The sequence below is a fragment of the Thalassophryne amazonica genome, chromosome 9 (genome assembly GCF_902500255.1).
Source record: "Thalassophryne amazonica chromosome 9, fThaAma1.1, whole genome shotgun sequence".
Lineage (NCBI taxonomy): Eukaryota > Metazoa > Chordata > Actinopteri > Batrachoidiformes > Batrachoididae > Thalassophryne > Thalassophryne amazonica.
Window position 1 is genome coordinate 112904382 of NC_047111.1, and position 25058 is coordinate 112929439.

The 25058-nt window shown below is 42.9% G+C and overlaps 1 protein-coding gene across 1 annotated transcript in view; it reads right to left on the reverse strand.

Moving 5' to 3' along the window:
- Positions 1–5606: 5606 nt before the first annotated feature.
- The window catches only part of zzef1 (zinc finger, ZZ-type with EF hand domain 1), a 100005-nt gene continuing 80553 nt past the window's right edge, over positions 5607–25058 (reverse strand). The window contains exons 53-54 of the mRNA XM_034178984.1: positions 14128–14199; positions 5607–8305 (exon numbers count right to left, since the gene is read on the reverse strand). Of these exons, the coding sequence (XP_034034875.1) occupies positions 8225–8305; positions 14128–14199 (153 nt within the window). The 3' untranslated portion in view covers positions 5607–8224. The remainder of the gene's footprint in view (positions 8306–14127; positions 14200–25058) is intronic.

Consider the following 25058-nt stretch of genomic DNA (forward strand, 5'->3'; position numbering starts at 1 on the left):
AAATTGGGCTATTATTAAAAAAAAAGTAGAAAAGTTAGGGTTAGGGTCACAATAATAGTAGTGTGGCATTCAGTCAGTGAGTTTGTCAATTTTGTGGAACAAACAGGTGTGAATCAGGTGTCCCCTATTTAAGGATGAAGCCAGCACCTGTTGAACATGCTTTTCTCTTTGAAAGCCTGAGGAAAATGGGACATTCAAGACATTGTTCAGAAGAACAGCGTAGTTTGATTAAAAAGTTGATTGGAGAGGGGAAAACTTATACACAGGTGCAAAAAATTATAGGCTGTTCATCTACAATGATCTCCAGTGCTTTAAAATGGACCAAAAAAAAAAAAAAACAAACGTGTGGAAGAAAATGGAAAACAACCATCAAAATGGATAGAAGAATAACCAGAATAGCAAAGGCTCACCCATTGATCAGCTCCAGGATGATCAAAGACAGTCTGGAGTTACCTGTAAGTGCTGTGACAGTTAGAAGACGCCTGTGTGAAGCTAATTTATTTGCAAGAATCCCCCACAAAGTCCCTCTGTTAAATAAAAGACATGTGCAGAAGAGGTTACAATTTGCCAAAGAACACATCAACTGGCCTAAAGAGAAATGGAGGAATATTTTGTGGACTGATGAGAGTAAAATTGTTCTTTTTGGGTCCAAGGGCAGCAGACAGTTTGTGAGACGACCCCAAACTCTGAATTCAAGCCACAGTTCACAGTGAAGACAGTGAAGCGTGGTGGTGCAAGCATCATGATATGGGCATGTTTCTCCTACTATGGTGTTGGGCCTATATATCACATACCAAGTATCATGGATCAGTTTGGATATGTCAAAATACTTGAAGAGGTCATGTTGCCTTATGCTGAAGAGGACATGCCCTTGAAATGGGTGTTTCAACAAGACAATGACCCCAAGCACACTAGTAAACCAGCAAAATCTTGGTTCCAAACCAACAAAATTAATGCCTCGCAGATTTGAAGAAATCATGAAAAACTGTGGTTATACAACTAAATACTAGTTTAGTGATTCAAAAGAATTGCTAAAAAAGCAGTTTGAACATAACAGTTTTGAGTTTGTAGCGTCAACAGCAGATGCTACTATTATTGTGAACACCCCCTTTTCTACTTTTTTTTTTTTTTTTTTTTTACTAATAGCTCAATTTCATAGTCTTAAGAGTGTGCATATCATGAATGCTTGGTCTTGTTGGATTTGTGAGAATCTACTGAATCTACTGGTACCTTGTTTCCCATGTAACAATAAGAAATATACTCAAAACCTGGATTAATCTTTTTAGTCACATAGTACTACTATTATTCTGAACACTACTGTATGTTACACACCTTGACAGGAAAATTCCTGCCACTTAAGTTCCTTTCCACATTTTACAACCATGGATAAAGTGAGTGGAACCCGAGTGAACAGTAAGGAGACGATGAGCTGACTCACTGTGATGTGGGAGCTCAGTGGCACAGAGGGCCACTGAATCATCAGGAGCCTTATTGAATATTTCATCCGTTTGATGTCATTATCGCCCCAGTGATCATCACTCCCATCATCAGCTCTGAGCCTGTGCCTCCAGATTACAGGAGAGAGAGGAGCCAAAGAAGGAGCTGAGGGCCTCCATGCTAAATGCACAGAATGACCAGACGGACAGAACAACATCCAGATAGACGAAACAACCAGTCAGACGGGACAGCATCCAGACAGACTGAACGAGCATCCAGATAGATGGCACGACAAACAGACAAACAGAACAACATCCAGACAGACAAAACGACAGCCAGTCAGACGGGACGGGGTCCAGACAGAACAACATCCAGACATACGCAACGACAACCAGACAGACGGGACAGCATCCAGACAGACTGAACAAGCATCCAGATAGACGGCACGACAAACAGAACAACATCCAGACAGACAAAATGACAACCTTTCAGATGGGACGGTTCTAGACAGATGAAATAAGCTGACAGAGCAGCATCCAGACAGATGCAATGACAAACCCACAGAGGGAACAACAACCAGACAGCTGGAAGGAGCAGACACAACAACAACCAAACAGATGGACGGAACTACACCCAGACAGACAAAAAAACATCCAGACAGAACAACGACAACCAAAAAGACGGGATGACATCTAGACAGACGGAACAACATCCAGAGTGAATGAAAACCAGACAGACTGAACGAGCAGCCAGAACAAAATCCAGACAGACAGAATGAACAGATAGAATAACAACCAAATGGAATAATAACCAAAGAGATGGAATGAACAGACACAATAACAACCAGGGTCTGAGACTCCAGGTGGCCTTCCATGTGCCTTTTCCTAAGGAGTGGCTTCTGTCTGGCCACTTTACCATACAGGCCTGATTGATGGATTGCTGCAGAGATGGCTGTCCTTCTGGACGGTTCTTCTCTCTCCACAGAGGAATGCGAGCGATCATCAGGTTTTTGGTCACTGACCCACTCGCTCAGTTTAGACGGGCGCTCAGCTCTAGGAAGAGTCCTGGTGGATCCAACCATTGTGAACCATGGTGGACCTTCCATTTACAGATGAGGGAGGCCACTGTGCTCATTGAGACCTTTAAAGCAGCAAAAATATTTCTGTAGCCTTCCCCAGATTTGGGTCTCGGGCAATCCTTTCTTGCAGGTCAGCTGTGAAACCCTATATATAGACAGGTGTGTGCCTTTCCAAATAAGTCCAATCAACTGAATTTACCCCAAGTGGACTCCAATTAAGTTGAAGAAACATCTCAGGGATGATCAGTGGAAACAGGATCCACCTGACTTCAATTTTGAGCTTCATGACAAAGCCTGTGAATACTTGTGTACATGTGATTTCTTAGTTTTTAATTTTTAAGAAATCTGCAAAAATCTTAAAAAAAAAAAAAAAAAATTCAGTCATTATGGGGTATTGTGTGTACAATTTTGAATGGAAAAATTAATTTCTTCCATTTTGGAATAATGCTGTAACAAAATACCGTATATAAATAAATAAATAAATAAATACAAGTGCAGCGCTGTGAATACTTTCTGAATGCACTGAAGAAACCTGGCTGTAAAAGTATTGATTTGTGGAAATAATCCTGATATTTACTTTGTCAAGTTACATACAGTAGTGTTCAGAATAATAGTGCTATGTGACTAAAAAGATTAATCCAGGTTTTGAGTATATTTCTTGTTACATGGAAAACAAGGTACCAATAGATTCAGTAGATTCTCACAAATCCAACAAGACCAAGCATTCATGATATGCACACTCTTAAGGCTATGAAATTGGGCTATTAGTAAAAAAAAGTAGAAAAGGGGGTGTTCACAATAATAGTAGTGTGACATTCAGTCAGTGAGTTTGTCAGTTTTGTGAAACAAACAGGTGTGAATCAGGTGTCCCCTATTTAAGGATGAAGCCAGCACCTGTTGAACATGCTTTTCTCTTTGAAAGCCTGAGGAAAATGGGACGTTCAAGACATTGTTTAGAGAACAGCATAGTTTGATTAAAAAGTTGATTGGAGAGGGGAAAACATATACGCAGGTGCAAAAAATTATAGGCTGTTCATCTACAATGATCTCCAATGCTTTAAAATGGACAATAACACAGAGACGCGTGGAAGAAAGCGGAAAACAACCATCAAAATGGACAGAAGAATAACCAGAATGGCAAAGGCTCACCCATTGATCAGCTCCAGAATGTTCAAAGACAGTCTGGAGTTACCTGTAAGTGCTGTGACAGTTAGAAGACGCCTGTGTGAAGCTAATTTATTTGCAAGAATCCCCCGCAAAGTCCCTCTGTTAAATAAAAGACACGTGCAGAAGAGGTTACAATTTGCCAAAGAACACATCAACTGGCCTAAAGAGAAATGGAGGAATATTTTGTGGACTGATGAGAGTAAAATTGTTCTTTTTGGGTCCAAGGGCCGCAGACAGTTTGTGAGACGACCCCCAAACTCTGAATTCAAGCCACAGTTCACAGTGAAGACAGTGAAGCATGGTGGTGCAAGCATCATGATATGGGCATGTTTCTCCTACTATGGTGTTTGGCCTATATATCGCATACCAGGTATCATGGATCAGTTTGGATATGTCAAAATACTTGAAGAGGTCATGTTGCCTTATGCTGAAGAGGACATGCCCTTGAAATGGGTGTTTCAACAAGACAATGACCCCAAGCACACTAATAAATGAGCAAAATCTTGGTTCCAAACCAACAAAATTAATGCCTCGCAGATGTGAAAAAATCATGAAAAACTGTGGTTATACAACTAAATACTAGTTTAGTGATTCACAGGATTGATAAAAAAGCAGTTTGAACATAAGTTTTGAGTTTGTAGCGTCAACAGCAGATGCCACTATTATTGTGAACACCCCCTTTTCTACTTTTTTTTTTTTTTTACTAATAGCCCAATTTCATAGCCTTAAGAGTGTGCATATCATGAATGCTTGGTCTTATTGGATTTGTGAGAAACTACTGGTACCTTGTTTCCCATGTAACAATAAGAAATATACTCAAAACCTGGATTAATCTTTTTAGTCACATAGCACTACTATTATTCTGAACACATCTGTAGGATCTAAGAAATTGAACAGACCATGTATAAAATTCCTAAATGGTTAATGCAATACTTTTGTAAAACCCCTTGAATGAAATCTAAAAAACTGACCGTACAGGGGAGGTGATGGTCTAGTGCTTAAGCGTTGGGCTTGAGACCAGAGGATCCTTGGTTCAAATCCCAGCCTGTCCGGAAAATCACTAAGGGCCCTTGGGCAAGGTCCTTAATCGTGTAGTTGCTCCCGGTGTGTAGTGGGCGCCTTGCATGGCAGCAGCCTCACATCGGGGTGAATGTGAGGCATTGATTTTTAAAGCGCTTTGAGCGTCTGATGCAGATGGAAAAGCGCTATATAAATGCAGCCCATTTACCCTAAAAGCACACCTCCATTGTGGTGGTGTCCAAAAGTCAAGTTACAAAAACTGTGTCAATGTCCAAACACGTATGGACCTGACTCTGGGAAGAGGTATGACTGAATCATCAAGGACATGGTCAACTTGCCTAAGACAGAACTTTCTGCTAAATATCACAGTTCAATCCCTGGTTAAAATCTTGACTTAACTGATTGACCCTTGGCTTAACTTGGCAGTGTAAGTCTGATATCCACCTTCACGTATGTCATGTTTGGTAGAAAATCAAATCCTAGATCACAATTACCTTGACCTTTACCAAAATAAATCTTTTAAATGTAATTTTGGGGTCTAATTTTATCCACATACCATGTTTGGCACAAATCAGCCAAAGGATGTTGCCAACAGATAAAGAAAGATAACCCTTGACCTTGGACAATTCTGGAGGCCACTTACATGTTAATCTAAGTGTAATGTAACTTTTTTTTTAATTGACCTTTTCCCCCCCATGACCTTGACCTTTGCCAAAATGGAGCCTGTGAGACCAATTCTGGGGTTGACCTTCATCTAAGGGCACAAAAAAAAAAAACCCAGTGTTGCTCACATCATGAGGCAACTTTTGAAGTTTGTTGCAGCTGGTTTTGACAAAACACTTTCTTTTTAACTGATGCTGACAGAAAATCTCTGCTGACATTTCACAAATAAAAGACAAAAAGCATATTCACTTTTATTTTAATTAGAAATCAATCACATTTCAACCCAAGCCAACCGTTTTTAGCTTTCCGCTGATGTGTCATGCGTACAAAATCAGAATCAAAGTGTCCATCTGTTCGTGAATAAAGGCGATATTTTTAAGGGGTTAATATCAAAGTCTTCATATTCACAGATACCATATTTACATTCAAATTAGTCAGCCTCCATTATCAAGCATCCTCGCAACAAAGAAGCACATTAAAAGTAAAAAGTTAGAAAAAACTTCAAATTAAACAAATCTCTTAAAATAGAATTATTCCACTTGGAGTTAAATTATGATTGCTTCAGATTTAACCGTAGGCACGTCGTCGTTTGGTGAGGCATCGGAAATGGAACTTTTCACTGTTTATGCTTGTGTAAACAAAACCAGCAATGACTTCAATAATAATAATAATAATAAAGTGGACAGATTATCCTCTGCTGCGGCTGCCACATGAAAAACAGAAGGAACTCTACCAGGAGCTCATTTACAGACGTTTCATGGCTCACAAAATTTGGTTTCTTTGGCATAAACCAGTCACTCCACAAGACAGAAAAAAATGATTCTTCATTTGAAAATAATAGGAGTGATAAAGAAGCCCCACCTTCACATGAAAAATAAGGTTTAGGTTCAGATGGATTACAAGTGAAGACTGTGGATATTTTCAGGATGTTGTGCTCAAGGGCACACAGACGTCAGTTTAAAGACGACAGAAACAGTCACACCAAATATCTGGAGTTACCATAGTACAACGTATTAGTTAAGTTCTACAAGTGTTGCACCGTCACCTGTGTGCTTGCTGATGTCTGATGTGACGTGAGCGGGAACGCGTCATGTCAGCGATTCAGTGGGTACGAGTGGCGTTTGACATGTTCAAATGTCTCTGCAAAAGTTAGAAAATCTCCCCCTGAAATAAATACATAAAACTGAAGGGCTTTTTTGTTGTTGTCATTATTCATTTCCATAAACATGAGAAAAAACTGTAACACTTTACAGTAAGGGGACATTAACTGACAGCAGTAAAAAGCATTAACTAACAATTAATTAAGAATCAACTGTGTTTAGTAATGAATGCGCTCATGTTAGTTAATGCAGTAAAAAGCATTAACTAACAGTTTAAGAATTTAATTAAGAATTAATTGTGTTTAGTAATCATTTATCATGTTCACATTAGTTAACACAGTGTAATCTTAATGGTTCACTAATGTCATCATGTTAGTGAATGCTGTAAAAAGCATTAACTAACAGTTAATTAAGAATTTAATTAAGAATTAATTGTGTTTAGTAATCATTTATCGTGTTCATGTTGGTTAACACACTGTAATCTTAATGGTTCATTCATGTCATCATGTTAGTTAATGCAGTAAAAAGCATTAACTAACAGTTGATTAAGAATTTAATTAAGAATTAATTGTTTGGTAATCATTTATTGTGTTCACGTTAGTTAACACAGTGTAATCTTAATGGTTCATTAATGTGATGTTAGTTAATGCCGTAAAAAGCATTAACAGTTAATTAAGAATTAAGCGTGTTCAGTAATCATGTATCGTGTTCACGTTAGTTAACGCAGTGTAATCTTAATGGTTCATTAGTGTGATCATGTTAGTAAATGCAGTAACTGGTAACAGTGACCTGTGTTTAATAATAAACACAGTAATAAGCTTTATCAGTTAATTAAGAGTCAAGTGCATTTTGTAACTAGAGTTCAGCATCTTTACAAATTAAATTAGCATCTTAGTTAGCGCACATATTAATAAATCATAACTAAAGAAGGTAAAGTCTTAAGTAACTATGAGTTAATGCTTATGACTGTATGAGTGTACCCTTACTGCAAAGTGGTACTGAGTAATCTCAGCAGTTGGTGAGTAATGTGGAGGAACACTGTGCAGAAGTTTGTCCTATTCCTATGCAAAGACTGAGTATCGGCAGCATCATCTGTCAGTGAGTTTTTGGCAAGCTGCGCGGCGCCGCGGCACAGAAGCCTGCAGGTAACCGCTGCGTGACGTGGTGCACGTTTAAAGCGTTTGTGACGAAGGAAGCCGAGTCTACCGCTGAACGTGAACCCTGAAGTGTCCCCACCTGTCTTTCTGTTCTGAGAAACCAATGAAGGAATGTGCACAGGAGAAAAGGAGGCAAAGAGGAAGCATGAGTTAGTAGGTCACTACTCTCTCTCTGTGGTGACTAATGACACTCTGCTGGCCTGGACAGTATTTTTAGGAAACTAACGTGTCCACTGAGAAATGCGAGTTGCCAAGGTGACTCGCTTTCACCGTGATCAACTGCAGAGTGGTCGTGGTTTGAGGAGGGGAAAAGTGAATTTGGCACGCCTCGTGTCCTGCAGCACAGCATCTTCAAGTAAATGTTCAAAATAAGAATAAAAAACAAAAAAGACTAAGTGATGAAAGCACATACTGATATATTGGATTCACTAAGGCAAAGAGGATTGTGGGTAAAAGCAGAAAGGGTGCTCTGAGCTGCAGTCCACCGCTCGCGTCCGGCGAGCGGCAGAGCGTGAACGTGCGGAAAGCACTGGATGACGATTTGGGAAGCTTCAGCTCCGTCATCGCTTTGTTGGAGCCGAGTCGGGACGTCTGTGGGTCTCTCACAGCGACATATTGAGCAGCTTTGTGGATTTATTCGGGTAACTGATGGCCAGGCTGATGGCAGCAACGTTCTTCAGAGCCTACGCCACAAAGAAAAAAAAAAAAATTTAAAAAGAAGAAACCAACTGTCATTACCTCCACTGAGGAGATCTGTTTACAGGACAATTAATGGGATCATCCAAAAAATGACAAACTAGTTATCAGCACACAAATGATTCAAATGTGGAGGAAAACCTTTTCTGTCATCTTAAACAGAGCCCAGAGTCCAGCAAGGTGCCTTTTTTTACTTACTTGCAAATATCTTATGAAAACAAGTTAATACAATATCTAAAAACACACACAAAGTACTTATCTTGTAAAAAGACGTTACTATCTTGTACAAAATAAATACTGGCTGGGAACAAGTTGCCCTCTTGTGCGAGTAAGGCTAGGTTGTGGGAACAAGTTGCTTTGTGCAGAAAAATCTTATTTTTGCCTTTAAATAAACAAAGCAGTGAGTGACGTCATGCAGTCTTGTGCTCCATTTAATCAGTGGTGGGCACAGGTAACCAAAAAATTAACTCTGATAACAGATAATCAGATAACTGAAAAGTTATCTTTGATAAAGATAAACCGATAAACCACCCAAAAATGTATCAGAAGCTACAGATAACCGATAAATTCCAGTATTGTCTCTGGTACATTTGCAACTACTAACAAACTGAATTTGAGTTTTAACACCACGATCGCTTTTGGTAGCATCAAAAGCGACAACAGACCCAAACAATGAGCCCACACTTCTGTCTTTGAACATCGTGCCCCCTGCTGGAAGCTCTTGTTTACTATACGGTTCCAGCACAGAAGCAAGCTGAGAGCAGCCACAAAGCCCAGCTCTCTACCCAATCACAACACTCTGGTCAGGCGGAGGTCTTGGAAAATAAAGCCATGCTGATTTATGGTTTTGATTTATAAATAACATTAATACTGATAGAATAACTCCATTAATGTCAATTCTGTTATTTGTACAAAGTTAAAATATAACATATCTTTTACTGTCGAATAATGCACTAATTCTGAGGTTTTGTAACAAACAGACAGATCGCAAAGGATTCAAGGTAAAATGCGCCTTTGCTAAACACTGATTGGATCAGTCATTCATTACGTAAACCAACATGTTAATGTGACGCGTGTTGGTGTTTACAGATAAATGTGCTTTTGTAAAATATTCCATTTTTTATTTGTAAAAACAGGCATTTTTATGGAGCCCTGGAAGTGCCGTTGCAAAATGTTTTGCATGTGGAGAGAATGTGCGCTCATGTTATTATATTGTGCGCATGTTTTATTATATTGTAAAAGGTGCACTCAATATTGTCTTAACACATAAATGTTGGCTGTTCACCCTATTGAGGTTTCAAATCCCGCAAAACCTCAGAGAGGTCGCCGCGCTGCGAGATCTCAGTAACATTGAGAACTGCATTGAGACGCTCTGATCACACTGCACTAACCGCTGCACACAGACACCACCATTAACATCGCAACATAAAACTATTTTTATATTGTGCCTAAAACTCTGGTGAATATATTCTCTGGGTTTATAGATGTTGTTATTGCGTTTGTTTTATGTAAACATGTGAGAATCACAGTCTGTCTCTCCGTTATTTTCGGTGGGAGCTGCTGTGAGCGACGCTCGCTTCCTGATCATGTCGTTCTGGGGGAAAGTGAAGTTTGCTCTTTAACATCTTGATTATTGTTCTTTACAACACTGTTTGTCCTCTTTGTTCCAGACTAATATATATAATATGTCTGAAAGTCGGTTTGGGTTTATTAAATTCCACGCAGATTAAACGTAACAGACAGATTATTTGTTATTGTTTTAGCAAGTTTTCAGGGTATCATGCAACAGTCTCTTATTAATGTGACGAAAAGCATAAAAAAATACATTTTTGTAGTATAATATTAATTTACAACTGTCATCGTGTTGATTCTCTATATTGGTTGACTGCAGCGACTCTGTGGCACACAAGGGATTATGGGATAAGTCAATAGGGTGAATGAACACTACTGGCCAGTAGATGGCAGGAGAGACCTTGAAAACTTGCCAAAACAAAATTCCAGATAATCCGTGTCTGCTACATTTAAGATGTGTGGAATTTAATAAACGCAGACACAATAACAACGTCTATAAACCCAGAGAATATATTCACGAGAGTTTTAGGCACTAGAGTTTAATGCTGTTGTCCGTAGAGCCTGATCAGAGTGTTTCAAATGCATTTCTCATGTCGTGAACGTACTGAGATTACCCTATCCTACCCATAATGCACTGCTGGGCACAGCATATATCCACACTAAAACCTTAAAAATTAGCGCATTACTTTAAAACTAAAACATATCTGATATTTTCACTTTATAAAACTTCAGACATGACATTAATTTAAATAACTTGTCTGACATTAGTTTGGCTAAAAGTTGAACCATAAGTTAAAAACGTATGCCTCTGGATAACTTGGGTGATACTGCCCGCGTATCAGTATGGTGTTAAAAGAAATGAAGGGGTTTTTTTGTGGTCCAGTTCTCCTTTGCCTGCAGAGGATAGAGCGGTTTCTTCTTAAAGCAGCTCTTCTTTGTTTTGCAGAGGGTAGAACTACACATCAGCTACGAAACATTTAACAGGTAGGTGCTCAACTGATTTTAAGTTTTATAAATATTTGTGGCTGTTCAGCTTCATTTACCACAAATTATCGGAAAAAAAATTTATCGCAAGATAATTAGTCTGATAATGCTTTTTAAAGTCATCTAAAAAGATAATCCGATAATGAAAACATTATCTTGGATAATTATCGGTTATCGGAACTGTGCCCACCACTGCCTTTAATACAGCTTGTCGATACTCGTGTAACATGTCAAACTAACAATGTCCCGTATAAATACTTCCCAGAAATTCCCAGGAAACTCCAGCCTCTGGAGAAACAAAACTGCTTATCTTGTTTTTAATGCTGCTCAATGAGTTTTTGTTTGTTTTGTATTAAGTCAACACTGAATGAGGAAAAGCAAGCATGAGAACAATCCCACAACACTTTCTAAGATCAATCTGCTCAGCTTGTTCACTCCTGGACACTTCATCTCGTTATTGTGATACAGCTGAGTTACCTGTGGTTTTGTTTTTAACCTGACCAGCGTTAAGTAACCACTCCACAGAACCACCCACAATGCTGTTCCTCCACCGCTGCCTCCTCCTGTCCTCTCCTCTGCCCAGCGACCTTTCAGCTCGTGCGCTGGGGCGCGCTCTGCCACAAACTCTAATGGAGTGTAATTATCAAATACATTAGTCCCGAGCGCAGCCCACACTCGCGCCGAACAAGGGGAGGGGGCGTGACGCGGGATCTGCTGGGTGTCAACAGCTCTGTGAGTCACAACCAAAAGAATCTCCGGCTGCACGCTGACTCACACCAAATCAATCAATCTGACTGCATGGTTCAAAGAGTTGCATAATAACGCAACATGCAAAATCACTCAAAGCGCAAAGACAACTTCCTTAAAGCTACACTGCAAAGGATTCAGTGGAAATGAAACTGTATTCATCTATACAATGGTCCACATAAACAATGTTCAATTCAATTTATTCAACTTATAACGTGTCAAATCACAACAAAAGTTGCCTCAAGTTGTGCCTCACACAAGACAGTTCAAAATCAAAATGAGTAATATAAAAGATTCAAATACACAAAGACAAGTAAAAGAATAAAAAAGATAAAAAAAATAAAAGCTATTCATAAGAGAGTAAAAATACGTTTTTAGTCTTGATTTAAAAATGTCCACAGAATCTGACTGCCTCACAGTCGCAGGGAGACTGTTCCATAGAGCGGGTGTACGGTAAGAGAAGGCTCTTTGACACGCTGACTACTTCATCACCCTAGGAACACAGTAGACCCGCATCCTGCGACCGCAAAACCCGGGCCGGTACGTAGGGTTTCACCAAATCGGCTAGGTAAGAAGGTACCAGTCCATGACTTCTATAGGTTAGCAGCAAGACCTTAAAATCTTCTCTTAGAGACAGGAAGTCAGTGCAAAGATGCCAGAATGGGTGTAATATGTTCAAACTTTCTGCTTCATGTCAAAAGTCTGGCAGCAGTATTCTGAACCAGCTGGAGACCCTTAATGCTGGACTGCAGTAACCCTGAAAATAGGACATTACAATAATCCAATCTAGAATAAACAAAAACATGAAGGGTCTCAGTGTCAGCCATAGACAGGATGGGGCGAATCTTCGCTATATTTCGCAGATGGAAAAAAGCAGCCCTGGTAATATCCTTAATATGGAGGTCAAAGGACAATGTGGGATAAAAAAATTACCCCAAGGTTCCTCACTTTGTCCGTATGATGTATGACCACACAAACCCAGGCTGAGCACTAGCTGGTCAAATTGATGCCAATGTCTCACTGGACCAAGAACCATCATTTCAATCTTATCAGAGTTTAAAAGTAGGAAGTCGCTAGACATGTAGCCTCTCACTGATGCAAGGCAGTCCTCCAGAGATTTTATGGGAATGAGATTTCCCGCAGTTATCGGCATGTACAACTGAGTATCATCAGCACAACAATGAAAGGCAATCCCAAAACGCCACAGTATATGCCCAAGGGGTGCTACATAAAGGCAGAAAAGCAGGGAGTCTAAAACGGATCCCTGTGGAACCCAGAATTTCATGTCACTAAAGTTAGAGGTACTGTTATTATACAAAACAATGAAAACGACTGGACAGGTATGACGTCAACCATGCAAGGGTACTTCCAGTAATCCCAAAAGGATTCTCCAGCCCATCGAGCAAAATATGATCCACGGTATCAAACGCAGCACTAAGATCTAACAGCACCAAATGTATATTGATGAGCTGAGAATGAGCACTTCATGGGTGCGGACCCCCCTCACGGAGGCCGGCATGTTGGTACAGTAGTTCAAAAGGGGCACATTCTGCAGCACAGCCCTTAGACCTGGCGTGCCCAACCGGTCGATTGCGGGCTGAGTTCCAGTCGATTGCATGAAAAAAAAAAAAAAAAAAATCTGTCCCCGGACAGATGCTGCTATAACAGACTGATGCAGCAGGTGGCAGCAATGCACCAACAAGGATGCCGGCTGCTGTTAAATGCCAGAGAAGAAGAAGAGCTCTTCTATGGTGGATAAGAAATGAAAAATTATTTTCATCCTGGATTATTTTTTCATTTATTCGCATGGCAAATCCATCTGTCTTATCTGCAATGTAAATGTGGTTTTACTGAAGAAAGGGAATTAGGAGCGGGACTCCTGTCTTTTCTCTACAAGAGTCAAGACAGAAGTCAGACTACCAGAGCAAGAATTTTAGCTGAGGAAGCTTCTGTGATTTGAAGCGAAACGTCCTCACGTCAAGCAACCCAGTCCAGTCGAAGATTCAAGCTTCTCTACTACGGAAACCACCTGGACAACTGAGAGCCTACACAGAAACCTTTCCACCAAGCACACTTACTTCAATGATGCATTATTATTGTTAAAACGTGCTAGAAAATTGTTATTATATTGGTGCACAATATGTTGCAGCTACGCTGTGGCGTTCCATATGGCTCGGTAGATCTCAATACACTGTTGACTTTAAAAGTAGAACTCGGTTCAAACAGGCTGGGCACCCCTGCCTTAGACTTAACATGGAGGATCATACATACTGCTTTTCACAAGTCAACGTGACATGAATCCCCATCACCAAGCAAACAAAATCTTGGAAGGAATCAAAATTACAACCAGCTGCAGCATAATGCAATCTGCAAAATCACCACTAGATGACACCAAATCCTACATACTGTGGCTTTAAGTGACATTTTCATCCTGCAGCTGACTGGATCCACAGCTACACATTACACTTGTTGTCATGATACACAAGGAATAATAAAAGTGTTATACCTTTGCCATGTGATTGAGGAGCTGCTCGTCAGTGGTCATGGCTAATAGGTACTCCTGCGCGGTGTCCTGAGCCTGGAACACACATCATAAAAGAAACACACATAATCTCATCCCCAAAACTGCCTGTGGAGTGTACAGAGGAAACGCAGGCAGTTACAAGTGACCTCTGACCTCTTTTCACTTTCATCTGAGCATGAAACTGAACAGTGGAAGTATTAAAAGTATTAAAAACTGTAAACAAACTAAAGAGTGGCTCCACGTTGTTGAGGCTGCCAAAGCACAGATAAGAGTCACCCGATCAAACGGAGCTTTTGCAGTGCTGCAGACAGAAGCCAGACACACGCTTCACCGTCCATCAGCAAGCACCCCGACTGTTTACGCCGGGGAACATCCTAAGACCATTTATACAGATGGCAGTGCGTGACACAATGTTCCAAACTTCCTTTGAGAGAGTTCACTGAATCCCAGCGGAATCCACCTCAACAACTCCTGATGCCACTGAGCTGCTGTAATGCAAAGAGGAGCCACTACGACACCAACGATAACTCAGAAGGATGTGAAGGAGTCTGTGGCTGTGACTGGAGGAACTGTGGACAGTTCAGTTGTTGTCTTCAGTCACAGTTTCATGGTGAAGAAGAACTGAGAAGGATTTTCATATGAGAAGAGAGATCAAATATAGTGCATTGGCACGATTTGGCCCAGAGTATAAGGACCCCTCCCCCCCCCCCCCCCAACCACTTTTTCAAGGCACATATGCAAATCTTGTTCTGTGTTAAACGCTCATGAACACATTTTTCGAATGAAAAATGCATCACTTTTCAGACAAAGTCTTGGTTCACAAACACGTCCGCCACAGTAGGTGGCAGTAATTCACGTATTGGGTTGCAACCTGCCAAAAAAAACAGAAGAAGCAGCAAGAAAGTCAGACTTCAAGTTTTGAAGTCATATTTTTGGGGAATGTGTGGTGGTTCTCCTAATGATTTAGTTTGTTGTGGACATTAACAGTTACAAGCTGCATATTTTTATTAATGATAGTAAGTGGAGATAACGGGTGAAGCTAGCAACAGCTGTTAACATGCTAATGCTGTTCTATTTCATTCCTCCTGACTGCCAGAGGGCGGTGCTTTAGCACCTGGATAACTACATGTGCGCAGCACAGAGGTCGAGAATATATACCAACAAAGTCACACCATTGAATGTGACCTGGGTGATGTCACTGGTTGTCTTTATATACCAGACGCACCCAGCGCTCGCTTCTTTTCTACATTCTCGCATTCTTAGAGGTTGAGAACGCATTTAGCTGCGATTGCCACTCTCGCTTGTAGCCTCGCAACCCACCTTCGGTTGGAGCTACGTGCACTGCACACGTCCTCCAGAGGCTACGAGACACGGCTTCACCGTTTTTTGTATTCTTTGACGCCTGTCGTGAGTACACCTTCCTAAACGCCGGGTGTGCGCCTTTGCCGCTGCCCTGCTGGGTATTTTCCTCTGTGCACATTAGCTGTGTTGTTTCGATGAAAGCTGGCTATTTGTTTAGTTGTGTCACTAACCCCGTTAACTACGTGGTAGTGTGTGTATCAGAACCAGTATAGTGTACTGTGTTGGGCTTGCCGTGAATGTTTTCCACTCCTTGAAGTACTTCGTCTGCACTGCCGCCATTTGCTAAGTTTAACAGCTCCGCTAGCAGCTAGTGTTGTCGTCCTTGCTCTAAGTGACTTAGCACTTGGGCTGTGAGTTTTTCGGCTATGTGCATCGTGTTATTACAGTGGCTGTGAGTGTTTCATGCTTCGGGCCTTGTATTAGCTTTTACACTGCGAGTGTTTCACGCTCCGTGCCTCGTGTCGAGTCTGCGGCTGTGAGTGCTTCATACTCCGTGCCTCGTGTCAAGTCGACGACTGTGAGTGCTTCACGCTCCGTGCCTCGTGTTACTATTTACACTGCGTGTGATTCACGCTTTGTCTTTCCATTTGTAACCATCAGGGCTTGCGTTAGCCATCTGCACGCAGTCCACAATGTTGACAGGGCCTTTGTTGCATGGCTGTAGTACGTGTTTGGCTCTCTTGAGCCCAGATGATGGACATATGTTTTGCCCTTCCTGTCTTGGGATCGGACACCTGAGGGAAGCCCTGACTGGCGATGCCTGCCTTAATTGTGCCAGTATGCCACTGGCAGAGAGATCTGCTAGACCTGCGGCATTGGAAAGTGGAATATCTAGTGCGACTTTGGCCTCCAGCCCCAGGAAGGAACCAAAGCGCCGTAAACGCCCACATGCAGGAGCCCCTTCTGCTAAGAAGGTTACTCATGACCATGCTTTGGCTGAAGAGGTCGAAACGACTTCTGAGTTTGCTCAGATTAAGTCCTTGCTTCTGAATCTACAGCCTAGGGATGCAGTGACAGTTCCTGTTGTCCCTAATGAGGCTGATCAGACCAATGTAGTTACTCAGCAGGAGGAAGATGTCGTGTCTATTGCTGCAACTGATTCCTTGTACATGACAAGTGATATAAACTGTGTGGAGAATAAGGATGAGAGGGGTCTTTCTCCAAGCCATTCATTAGTGGACTCTCATACCTCTGAGGTAGAGTCCATGCCGCAAACCGGACCTGGACTATCCTTTGTCAAGCAAGCTGTTCAGTTGGCTTTATCCAGGCTTGGGGTCGACAATCCCCCTGCGGAAACCACCGCTTCAAGTGCCTTTTTCAAAGTCACTCAGAAGCCTGAGTTCAATGTTCCAGTTTCACAACCATATATCGAGGAACTTCACCGATGTTGGGTGGACCCCAAATCATTAACCCATCTATCACAGGACTGCAGAGCCCGTAGCTCTATGTGTGATTCAGCGCAGTATGGTCTGAACCGTATGCCCGCCGTTGACAGCGATTGCGAACCTGGTTGTGGCTCCAGCTGATGCTGCTCGGCCGGATGCCCACTGCCCACGTCCTCAGTGTAGGATCACTGATGACCTCCTCCCCAAAAGCTATGACATAGCTGCTCGCATCGGTCGCCTAGGCAACTCACTGTCCCATTTAGCCCTTGCCCTCTCAAAGTCTTTGAGGGAGGCAGAGGTTGATGATGCTACGCAAATTCTTAGTGATGCCTCATTCCAAACCTTTGCTTATATGTCCAGAGAGCTTGGCAGACTGATGTCAACTCTTACCATCACTAGACATCAGGTGTGGCTTGCACAGTCTCCCCTATCTGAATCCTGCAGAGGCACACTCCGTTCGCTGCCGGTTCTTCCAGGCCAAGTATTTGGACCTGCGGTCCAACAAACGGAGCGTGCTGTTGAGGCTAGTAAATCTCGGCAACAGTTTGTTGACCTACACCGGTCTTCCAGACCTCAGCCAGTCAGACGTGCTACAGCTTTTCACTCTACATCCAGGCTTCCATCGACTCCCAGAGCTTTTGCAGTTGAGGGCCAGCTCTCCCAGCAGCCTGCCTTTCGTGAGCCTACGGGCAGACCCCCGAGAACTGAACGGTTTCGTAGAGCTTCCAGTAATCGTGCCCAGGGATGCGAGGCACAGGTGGTCGGGTCTGACTGCCAATGTTTGCCCCCAGCCATTTTTCACGAAATCAACTCAGCCACTGGGAGGCTCAAGTTCAAGACCCATGGGTCATTTCAACCTTGTTCGAAGGTTACAGAATTCAGTTCAGATGTCGTCCTCCAAAGTTCAATGGGGTGAGGATGACTGTTGTTTCCAACTCGGTGCAGTCTGCTGCCCTACAACGGGAGATTTTGGAACTCCTGGAGAAGGGGGCCATAGAGCCAGTTCACAGTTCAGACCAGCTCAGGGGGTTCTATTCAATTTACTTCCTTGTTCCAAAGAAGGATGGCGGCTTTCGTCCTATCCTCGATCTCCGACGTCTGAATCGTTATATCAAAGTGCTGCAGTTTCACATGCTCCGCACAGTAGACGTCCTTCAAACTATCACACCAGGAGACTGGTTCACAAGTGTCGACTTAAAAGACGCCTATTTCCATGTGCCAGTGGCGCCTCATCACAGGCAGTTTCTCGGCTTTGCTTTCGAAGGTCAGGCATACCAGTTCAGGGTGCTTCCTTTCGGCCTCTCTCTTGCCCGTTGTACATTTACCAGATGTATGGCTGCAGCACTAGCCCCACTGCAAGCTCTTGGATTAAGAATCCTACCCTATTTAGACGATTGGCTTGTCTGCGCTCCGACTCAGGAGCAGGCGCACAACAACACAACTCTTCTACTGAACCATGTCTCTCATTTAGGACTCACAGTGAACTTTGCAAAGAGTTCTCTTGTTCCCAGTCAACAAATGACCATCGGCATTGCCATCAACTCCATGACTATGACTGCATCGCCACCCCGCAGAAAGTGGACGATGTAATTCGTCTTGTCTCACACATTCAAAGGGCTGTGACGCTGCCTTTTGCTTTGCTACTCCGGTTGATGGGCAAATTGACTGCAGTGCCGCTAGTGGTACCTTTGGGACTTCTGTTCTTAAGTCCCCTACAGATTTAAGTCCCCTACAGAACCTAGGCCTCAACTCAAAGTTGCATCAGCACAGGCTTGTACGACTCTCCAACCAGTGCCTTCTGCACCTCAAACCCTGGGGGAACGTGGACTTCATCTGCAAGGGTGTCCCTCTAGGCTCTGTTCCTTCTCGCCGAGAGGTGGTTGTTACAGATGCATCACTCAAAGGTTGGGGGGCCGTGTGGAATCACAGGATGGTGATGGGTGTCTGGAGTCCCCAGGAGAGACTCCAACACATAAACGTGCTGGAGCTTCGCGCTGTGCGACTGGCTCTCAAGCATTTCCTCCTGGCCCTGAGAGGAAGACATGTTCTTGTCCGGTCGGACAACACGTCAACAGTCTATCACATAAACCATCAGGGGGGCACCAGGTCCAATCACTCATTGGCAGAAACTCGGAAGCTTCTCTTATGGGCGTTGCCTCGCCTTCAGAGTGTCAGAGCAGTTCATCTGCCCGGTGTACAGAACAGCGCAGCGCATTTACTCTCCAGACAGAAACCACCACCGGGAGAGTGGAGACTGAACCCGATTGTGGTCCAAATGATCTGGCAGAAATATGGTGCAGTGGAAGTGGACCTTTTCGCTTCAAGCACCTCGACACATTGCCCATGATGGTACTCCCTCTTGGAACCAGACAGCCCGCTGGGGCAGGATGCATTGGCTCACCCGTGGCCGGATTGCCTCCTTTATGCCTTCCCTCTTCTCCCGCTGCTGATGTTGACACTGCACAGGATAGATCAGAGCAGCCACAGGGTGCTGCTGGTTGCTCCATTCTGGCCTGGGAGAATTTGGTTTCCCATGATTTACAAACTCCTCAAGGGAGAACCTTGGGCTCTCCCGGAGAGGAAGGATTTGTTGTCACAGCTACAGGGGAGGATTTGGCACCCTCACCCAGAACGCCTTCAACTGTATGTGTGGCCGTTGAGGGGCCAGACTCCTTGTTAAGTTCTTGTGACCAGGCTGTTGTTCAGACTATCCTTAATTAACGTACTGCTTCTACCAGGGCTTTGTATGACAACAGATGGAAGCTGTTTGCGCGGTGGTGTGAGAAACAAAAGTTAGACCCGGAGCATTGCCCTGTGCCTATTCTCCTGCTGGAGAAAGGACTTTCTGTCGCTACCTTGAAGGTTTATGTTGCTGCAATCTCTGCCCAGCACGTCTACGTTGATGGCCGGTCAGTGGGTTCACACCTCTTAGTGTGTCGTTTTTTGAAAGGTGCTCTACGTTTGCGGCCTCCAAGGCTTGCACACGTACCTTCATGGGACCTTCCTCTAGTCCTGGAGGGTTTAAGCTTATCCCCTTTCGAACCAGTTGAAAGTGCTGATCTTAAATGGGTGTCAGTGAAGACTGCCTTTCTACTTGCACTGTCTTCGGCTAAGCGGGTGGGAGAGCTCCATGCCCTATCAGTCACTGGGGACTGTTTGCGATGGAATTCTGACAGATCTGGGGTTACGCTGTGGCCTAATCCGTCCTTTTTACCCAAGAGAATTTCAACTTTTCATGTTAACCAGCCAGTTTCCTTGGCTGTGTATGTCCCGCATTCTGATCCAGGATTATCTGTTTCAGGTTCCCTGTGTCCTGTCCGAATGTTGAAGCAGTACATTAGTGCGACTGCCGGGATCCGGAAAACGGATGCCCTGTTTGTGTGTTACGGTGATCACAAAAGAGGCTGTGCTGTCTCAAAGCAGCGACTCTCGCATTGGGTCGCGGATGACATTTTACAAGTATACAGGTCCAGAGGTCTTCAGCCTCCTAAGGTTACGTGCCATTCCACCAGAGGGGTGTCCACCTCCTGGGCTGCACTGAGAGGTGTCCCTTTGAGTGATATTTGTGCTGCTGCTACGTGGGCTTCATCCTGTACCTTCGCCCGCTATTACAGACTGAATGTGGCCGCTCCTCCTGCGGTGTTGTCTGCCTCCACTCCCCACTGCTGATGAGAGGTGAGTGTGACTCTTCGTGACCTTGTTGGTATTAAGTCATCCAGGTGCTAAAGCACCGCCCTCTGGCGGTCAGGGGGAATGAAATAGAATGAGAGTTACGAATGTAACTACGGTTCTATGAATTCCAGATGACCACCAGATTTGCTTGTCACTCAGAGTTCAATGAGTGACTTTTCGAGTTCATTCCGAAAAGAAGCGAGCGCTGGGTGCGTCTGGTATATAAAGACAACCAGTGACGTCACCCAGGTCACATTCAATGGTGTGACTTTGTTGGTATATATTCTCGACCTCTGTGCTGCGCACATGTAGTTATCCAGGTGCTAAAGCACCGCCCTCTGGCAGTCATCCGGAATTCATAGAACTGTAGTTACATTTCTAACTCTCATTAGCATACAACACTAAATCTGACCAGAGTTTCACTGCAACAGAGGTGCCTGATCCGCTCAGAAGTTCAGCTACCTGATGTTCTCATGGTCTCTTCTGAACAGGTAAGGCGAAATTAAATTATAGTAAAACAGTCAATTACTGTACAGTATTTTGTATAAGATACTATGCATATTCTTTGTATTTTGTCTGCCTTTTATGCATGAAATGCTGTTAAAAATGTGTTATTTTTAGGGCCAGGAACTGATTAATCCATTTTACATTGTTTTTTATGAGAAAATTAGTTTTGGTTTAAGAACAACATTTAGGAACCAATAATTAAGTTCTAAAACCGAGGTTCCATTGTACATAAAATAATGACATTTTAAAATGACGTCAATAAAAGCACATCATGGGACCACAGACAACAGCAGGACAGTAGTGTGCATATGACTTATGAAACTGGACACAAAAACAGACAGAAGTGTTTAAAAACTACAGTTTTCACTTCTTTCACTTAGTTGACGCTCGGAGCAGCCATCTTGGATTGTGAACTCCGGGTGCATGGGGTTTGAATGAGGTGAGTTGGAATTACGACTTCCAATTGAAACTTTGTACTTGTAAATAGGAATTATTATTACGACCACTGAGTGCATATGCAAGGCAGCAACAGCTTGTGCGTAGCATGCCAGCAGTTGCTATAGTGACATCATGTATCAGAGGAGCTTGTCTGAATGTCAGATATTTCCATTTCCTAAAGCAGATGGTTTGTGGTCTTAGTGGGTGAATTCACTCATTCCTTCCTTGGTCCAGCTAATCGGAAAAGGAGGTGTGAGCGGAGGAGAGTAATCTCCCAAAAGTAAAAATAGGGTGGTATCCAACTCCTCCAAGTCATTAGACAAACTCAACCTTAAGCGACAACTCCCATGCAAGTATGTGGTTTCACTTAACACAAGCTGAAGGAGCTTTTATGAGACTGTTTCAGGATGAGCAGTTTTACTTTTTGCACTCTGGTCTTAAATAGTCTTATTTCCTGTCTGCGTTCTGCTTCGGCTGAGAAATCTGCTCATTACAAAACAATCAGCGGCTAAATGCAGACGTGATGGAGGAACGGAGCAGCTTCATCCAGTCTGACTTCAGTCTCCTACAGATGGTGCACAGAACCAAATGTAATTTACTTTCAAATAAAAGGCACCAACAGCCGCTTTGCAAAATCTGATCTGGTAGCTTGAACCACATCCTGAATCCAGCGCGACACTGATTACCGCTCAGGGTGAGATCTGACACAAGTGGGACTGGATGCTTTTTACAAGCTTCAGGAAACTTGGCAAGCCAGGCAGCATCATAATAATAATAATAATAATAATAAATTAATAGCTGTTGTGACTCCCGGTGTTACTGTGTGTTCTTTTCCTTGACAAACTGCTGATTCATAACCCTCTCCTTCCTTCTCAGCGACCTGTGCTGTGACCTTCACAATGTGCTGATGAGCTGAAGGTGACAAACATGGCTGAGTGCTGAAACACACGTCATGCTCTGTGATGACAAACAGGCTGCTGGGATTTGCCAAACAGCTCCATATCAGTTACTGCAAACACCATTCTGTCCCATTAAGTGGTGCTGCTGCCCCCTGGTGTTAGTTTCTTTACACTGCTTCAGCTGAGCCTCCCATTGCCCTCAAATTCTGCAGCAACCCGTGAGCAAATATGACAAGCAATGAAGAAAAAAAAAAAAAACATCCTGTGTGTCTCAGGTGATTGTCAGAACTTTTCTGAGACAGACTCAGTCTTTGGAAGGAAAACAAAGGGCAACAGGTTCATAACCTTTCAGACTTTTCTTGTTCAATAACTGAAGATAACTGAGCAAGAGAGAGCGAACAGACAAAATCTAAAACATTTCTCCTCTCAAACCGTCTGCAGAGCAACACAGTCTGGTAGATAGCAGGGCCGGGCTTGGTCCCAAGCCCAGGTGGGCTGGGGGGGGGGGGCAATCCCCCTCTCAAAAAAAAAAAAGAAATAGAGACCAAAACAAAAGAGCCTCAGGTAAAGATAGGTGCAAATGTTACTATTTTTAGCACGTAGCTGAGTGGATAAAGAGCTGGTCCGCCAATACGTAGACCTGGGTTTGAATCCCTCTCATGACGCGTGTTTGTGTCCTTTGAGTGGAGTGCACTGTCACAGTCCACCGAGCTCATAAATGGGTACGGCCTTCAGCAGAGATCGCGCTGATGCCATTCTGATGCAAAATCATCACGGTTGGGTGCAACATAGAAAAAGTACCGTGGGTGCATTTGAGAATGTGCGGGACGTTTGAGCGTTCAAAAATCGATTTTTAAAATAACGCCTCTGTTTTGTCCTCCGTCTCCTCCTGCAGACAGGAGGCCGAGGGTCATCCTGCATTTTTCTTACAAACTTTAGGAACCTAAAAGCCAAAATGTTTGTGTTTAATGACGTGCATTTAAGAAGACAACAGAACTAATAACATCGCACATCAAGCTACTAGTCAAAAAATAAATACATAATAAACATGCTGCAGAGTAAATCCATTCTTTAATGAAATCCAATATTTAATGAAAGAGTTTACATTTACGAGGTCTGTTAGAAAAGTATCCGACCTTTTTATTTTTTGCAAAAACCTGATGGATTTGAATCATATGTGCTTACATGAGCAAACCTTGAACCTTCGTGCGCATGTGTGAACTTTTTCACGCCTGTCGATTGTATCATTTTCTGGTAAGCAGTCTTTGTGTGAGGACGTGTGCAGTGCGCTCGGCGGATTTTTGTTTCAAGTTAAAAGACAGAACGACTGGAGCAGCACTGCATCAAATTTTACCAGAAACTGGGTGACAGCCAGGTGGAAACCATTCGGATGATTGAGACGGCTTTCGGTGACTTTTCAGTTGTGTGACTATCTGAGAAGTTGTGGAAGAGGTGGGCATATTACAACATGTCCTGTGAGACTTCAACATGGAGACGCTTTGGCGCCGCTGTCAGCAGCTTCGGCATGAATTTCACCGCCACTCTTATCATGGCCAAATCTTCTGTCACAGTGGAATGTGCAGAAAAAGTGCTGATGTCCACCTCTTCCACATTTCTCGGATAGTCATACGACGGTCCCACATCACCACAGCGTTCACTTTGGAAATGATCTGGTCATTTCAGCATGTTGATGGCCAACCGGAGCGCGGCTCGCTCTCCACCGTTGTGCGGACGTCTTTAAACCGGTTGTACCGCTCCTTAATCTGTGTGATGCCCAGAGGATCGTCACCGAAAGCCGTATGAATCTTCCGAATGGTTTCCACCTGGCTGTCGCCCAGTTTCTGGTAAAAGTTGATGCAGTGTTGCTCCAGTTGTTCCGTCTTTTTCCTTGAAATGAAAATCCACCGAGTGCACGACACACACCTCACACAAAGGCTGCTTACAAGTAAATGACACAATCGACAGGCGTGAAAAAGTTCACGCATGTACACGAAGGTTCAAGGTTGGCTCATGCAAGCAAACGTGATTCAAATCCATCAGGATTTTGAAAAAAATAAAAAGGTCCGATACTTTTCTAACAGACCTCGTACACTGTCTCACAGTGTTAAAGCGTCAGATCAACACTCTGAAGCTCAGATTAAAGTTACTGTATGTTAGTTTACATTTACACTGTGTTAAAGTGTCAGATCAACACTTATTTATAACATATAAAAACAAATAACATGAAATATAAGAAAATGACATATGAAGTGTGGATCATATTTAAATTAAATTGGCTAAAGTTGCGGCTGTTACGATAGATAAAAACATTACATATTTTGAAGTATTATTTTATTTTATTCTGCTTTGCTTTAACAACTTTCCAGCCAATTCTGAACATGCAAATAGAATAATTACATCCAACATCTGTTTTGTTTCAAAAGACCTGCTCCCCTACAATGCTGTGGAGTTACAAGAAAACCAAATGCCTAATTGTATCTGATGGGGAGCCGTGCAGATTTAAAATATCAGGGAAAAACATCAAACCTTTAATCATTCAACAAGTGTATTTTCTCAGGAAATGATAACATTTGGTATTTCAGATGTGTGAGATTCTATATTGACTGAAATGGTAATCAGAAATAATCTTTTTTTAATAAAAAAAAAAAAA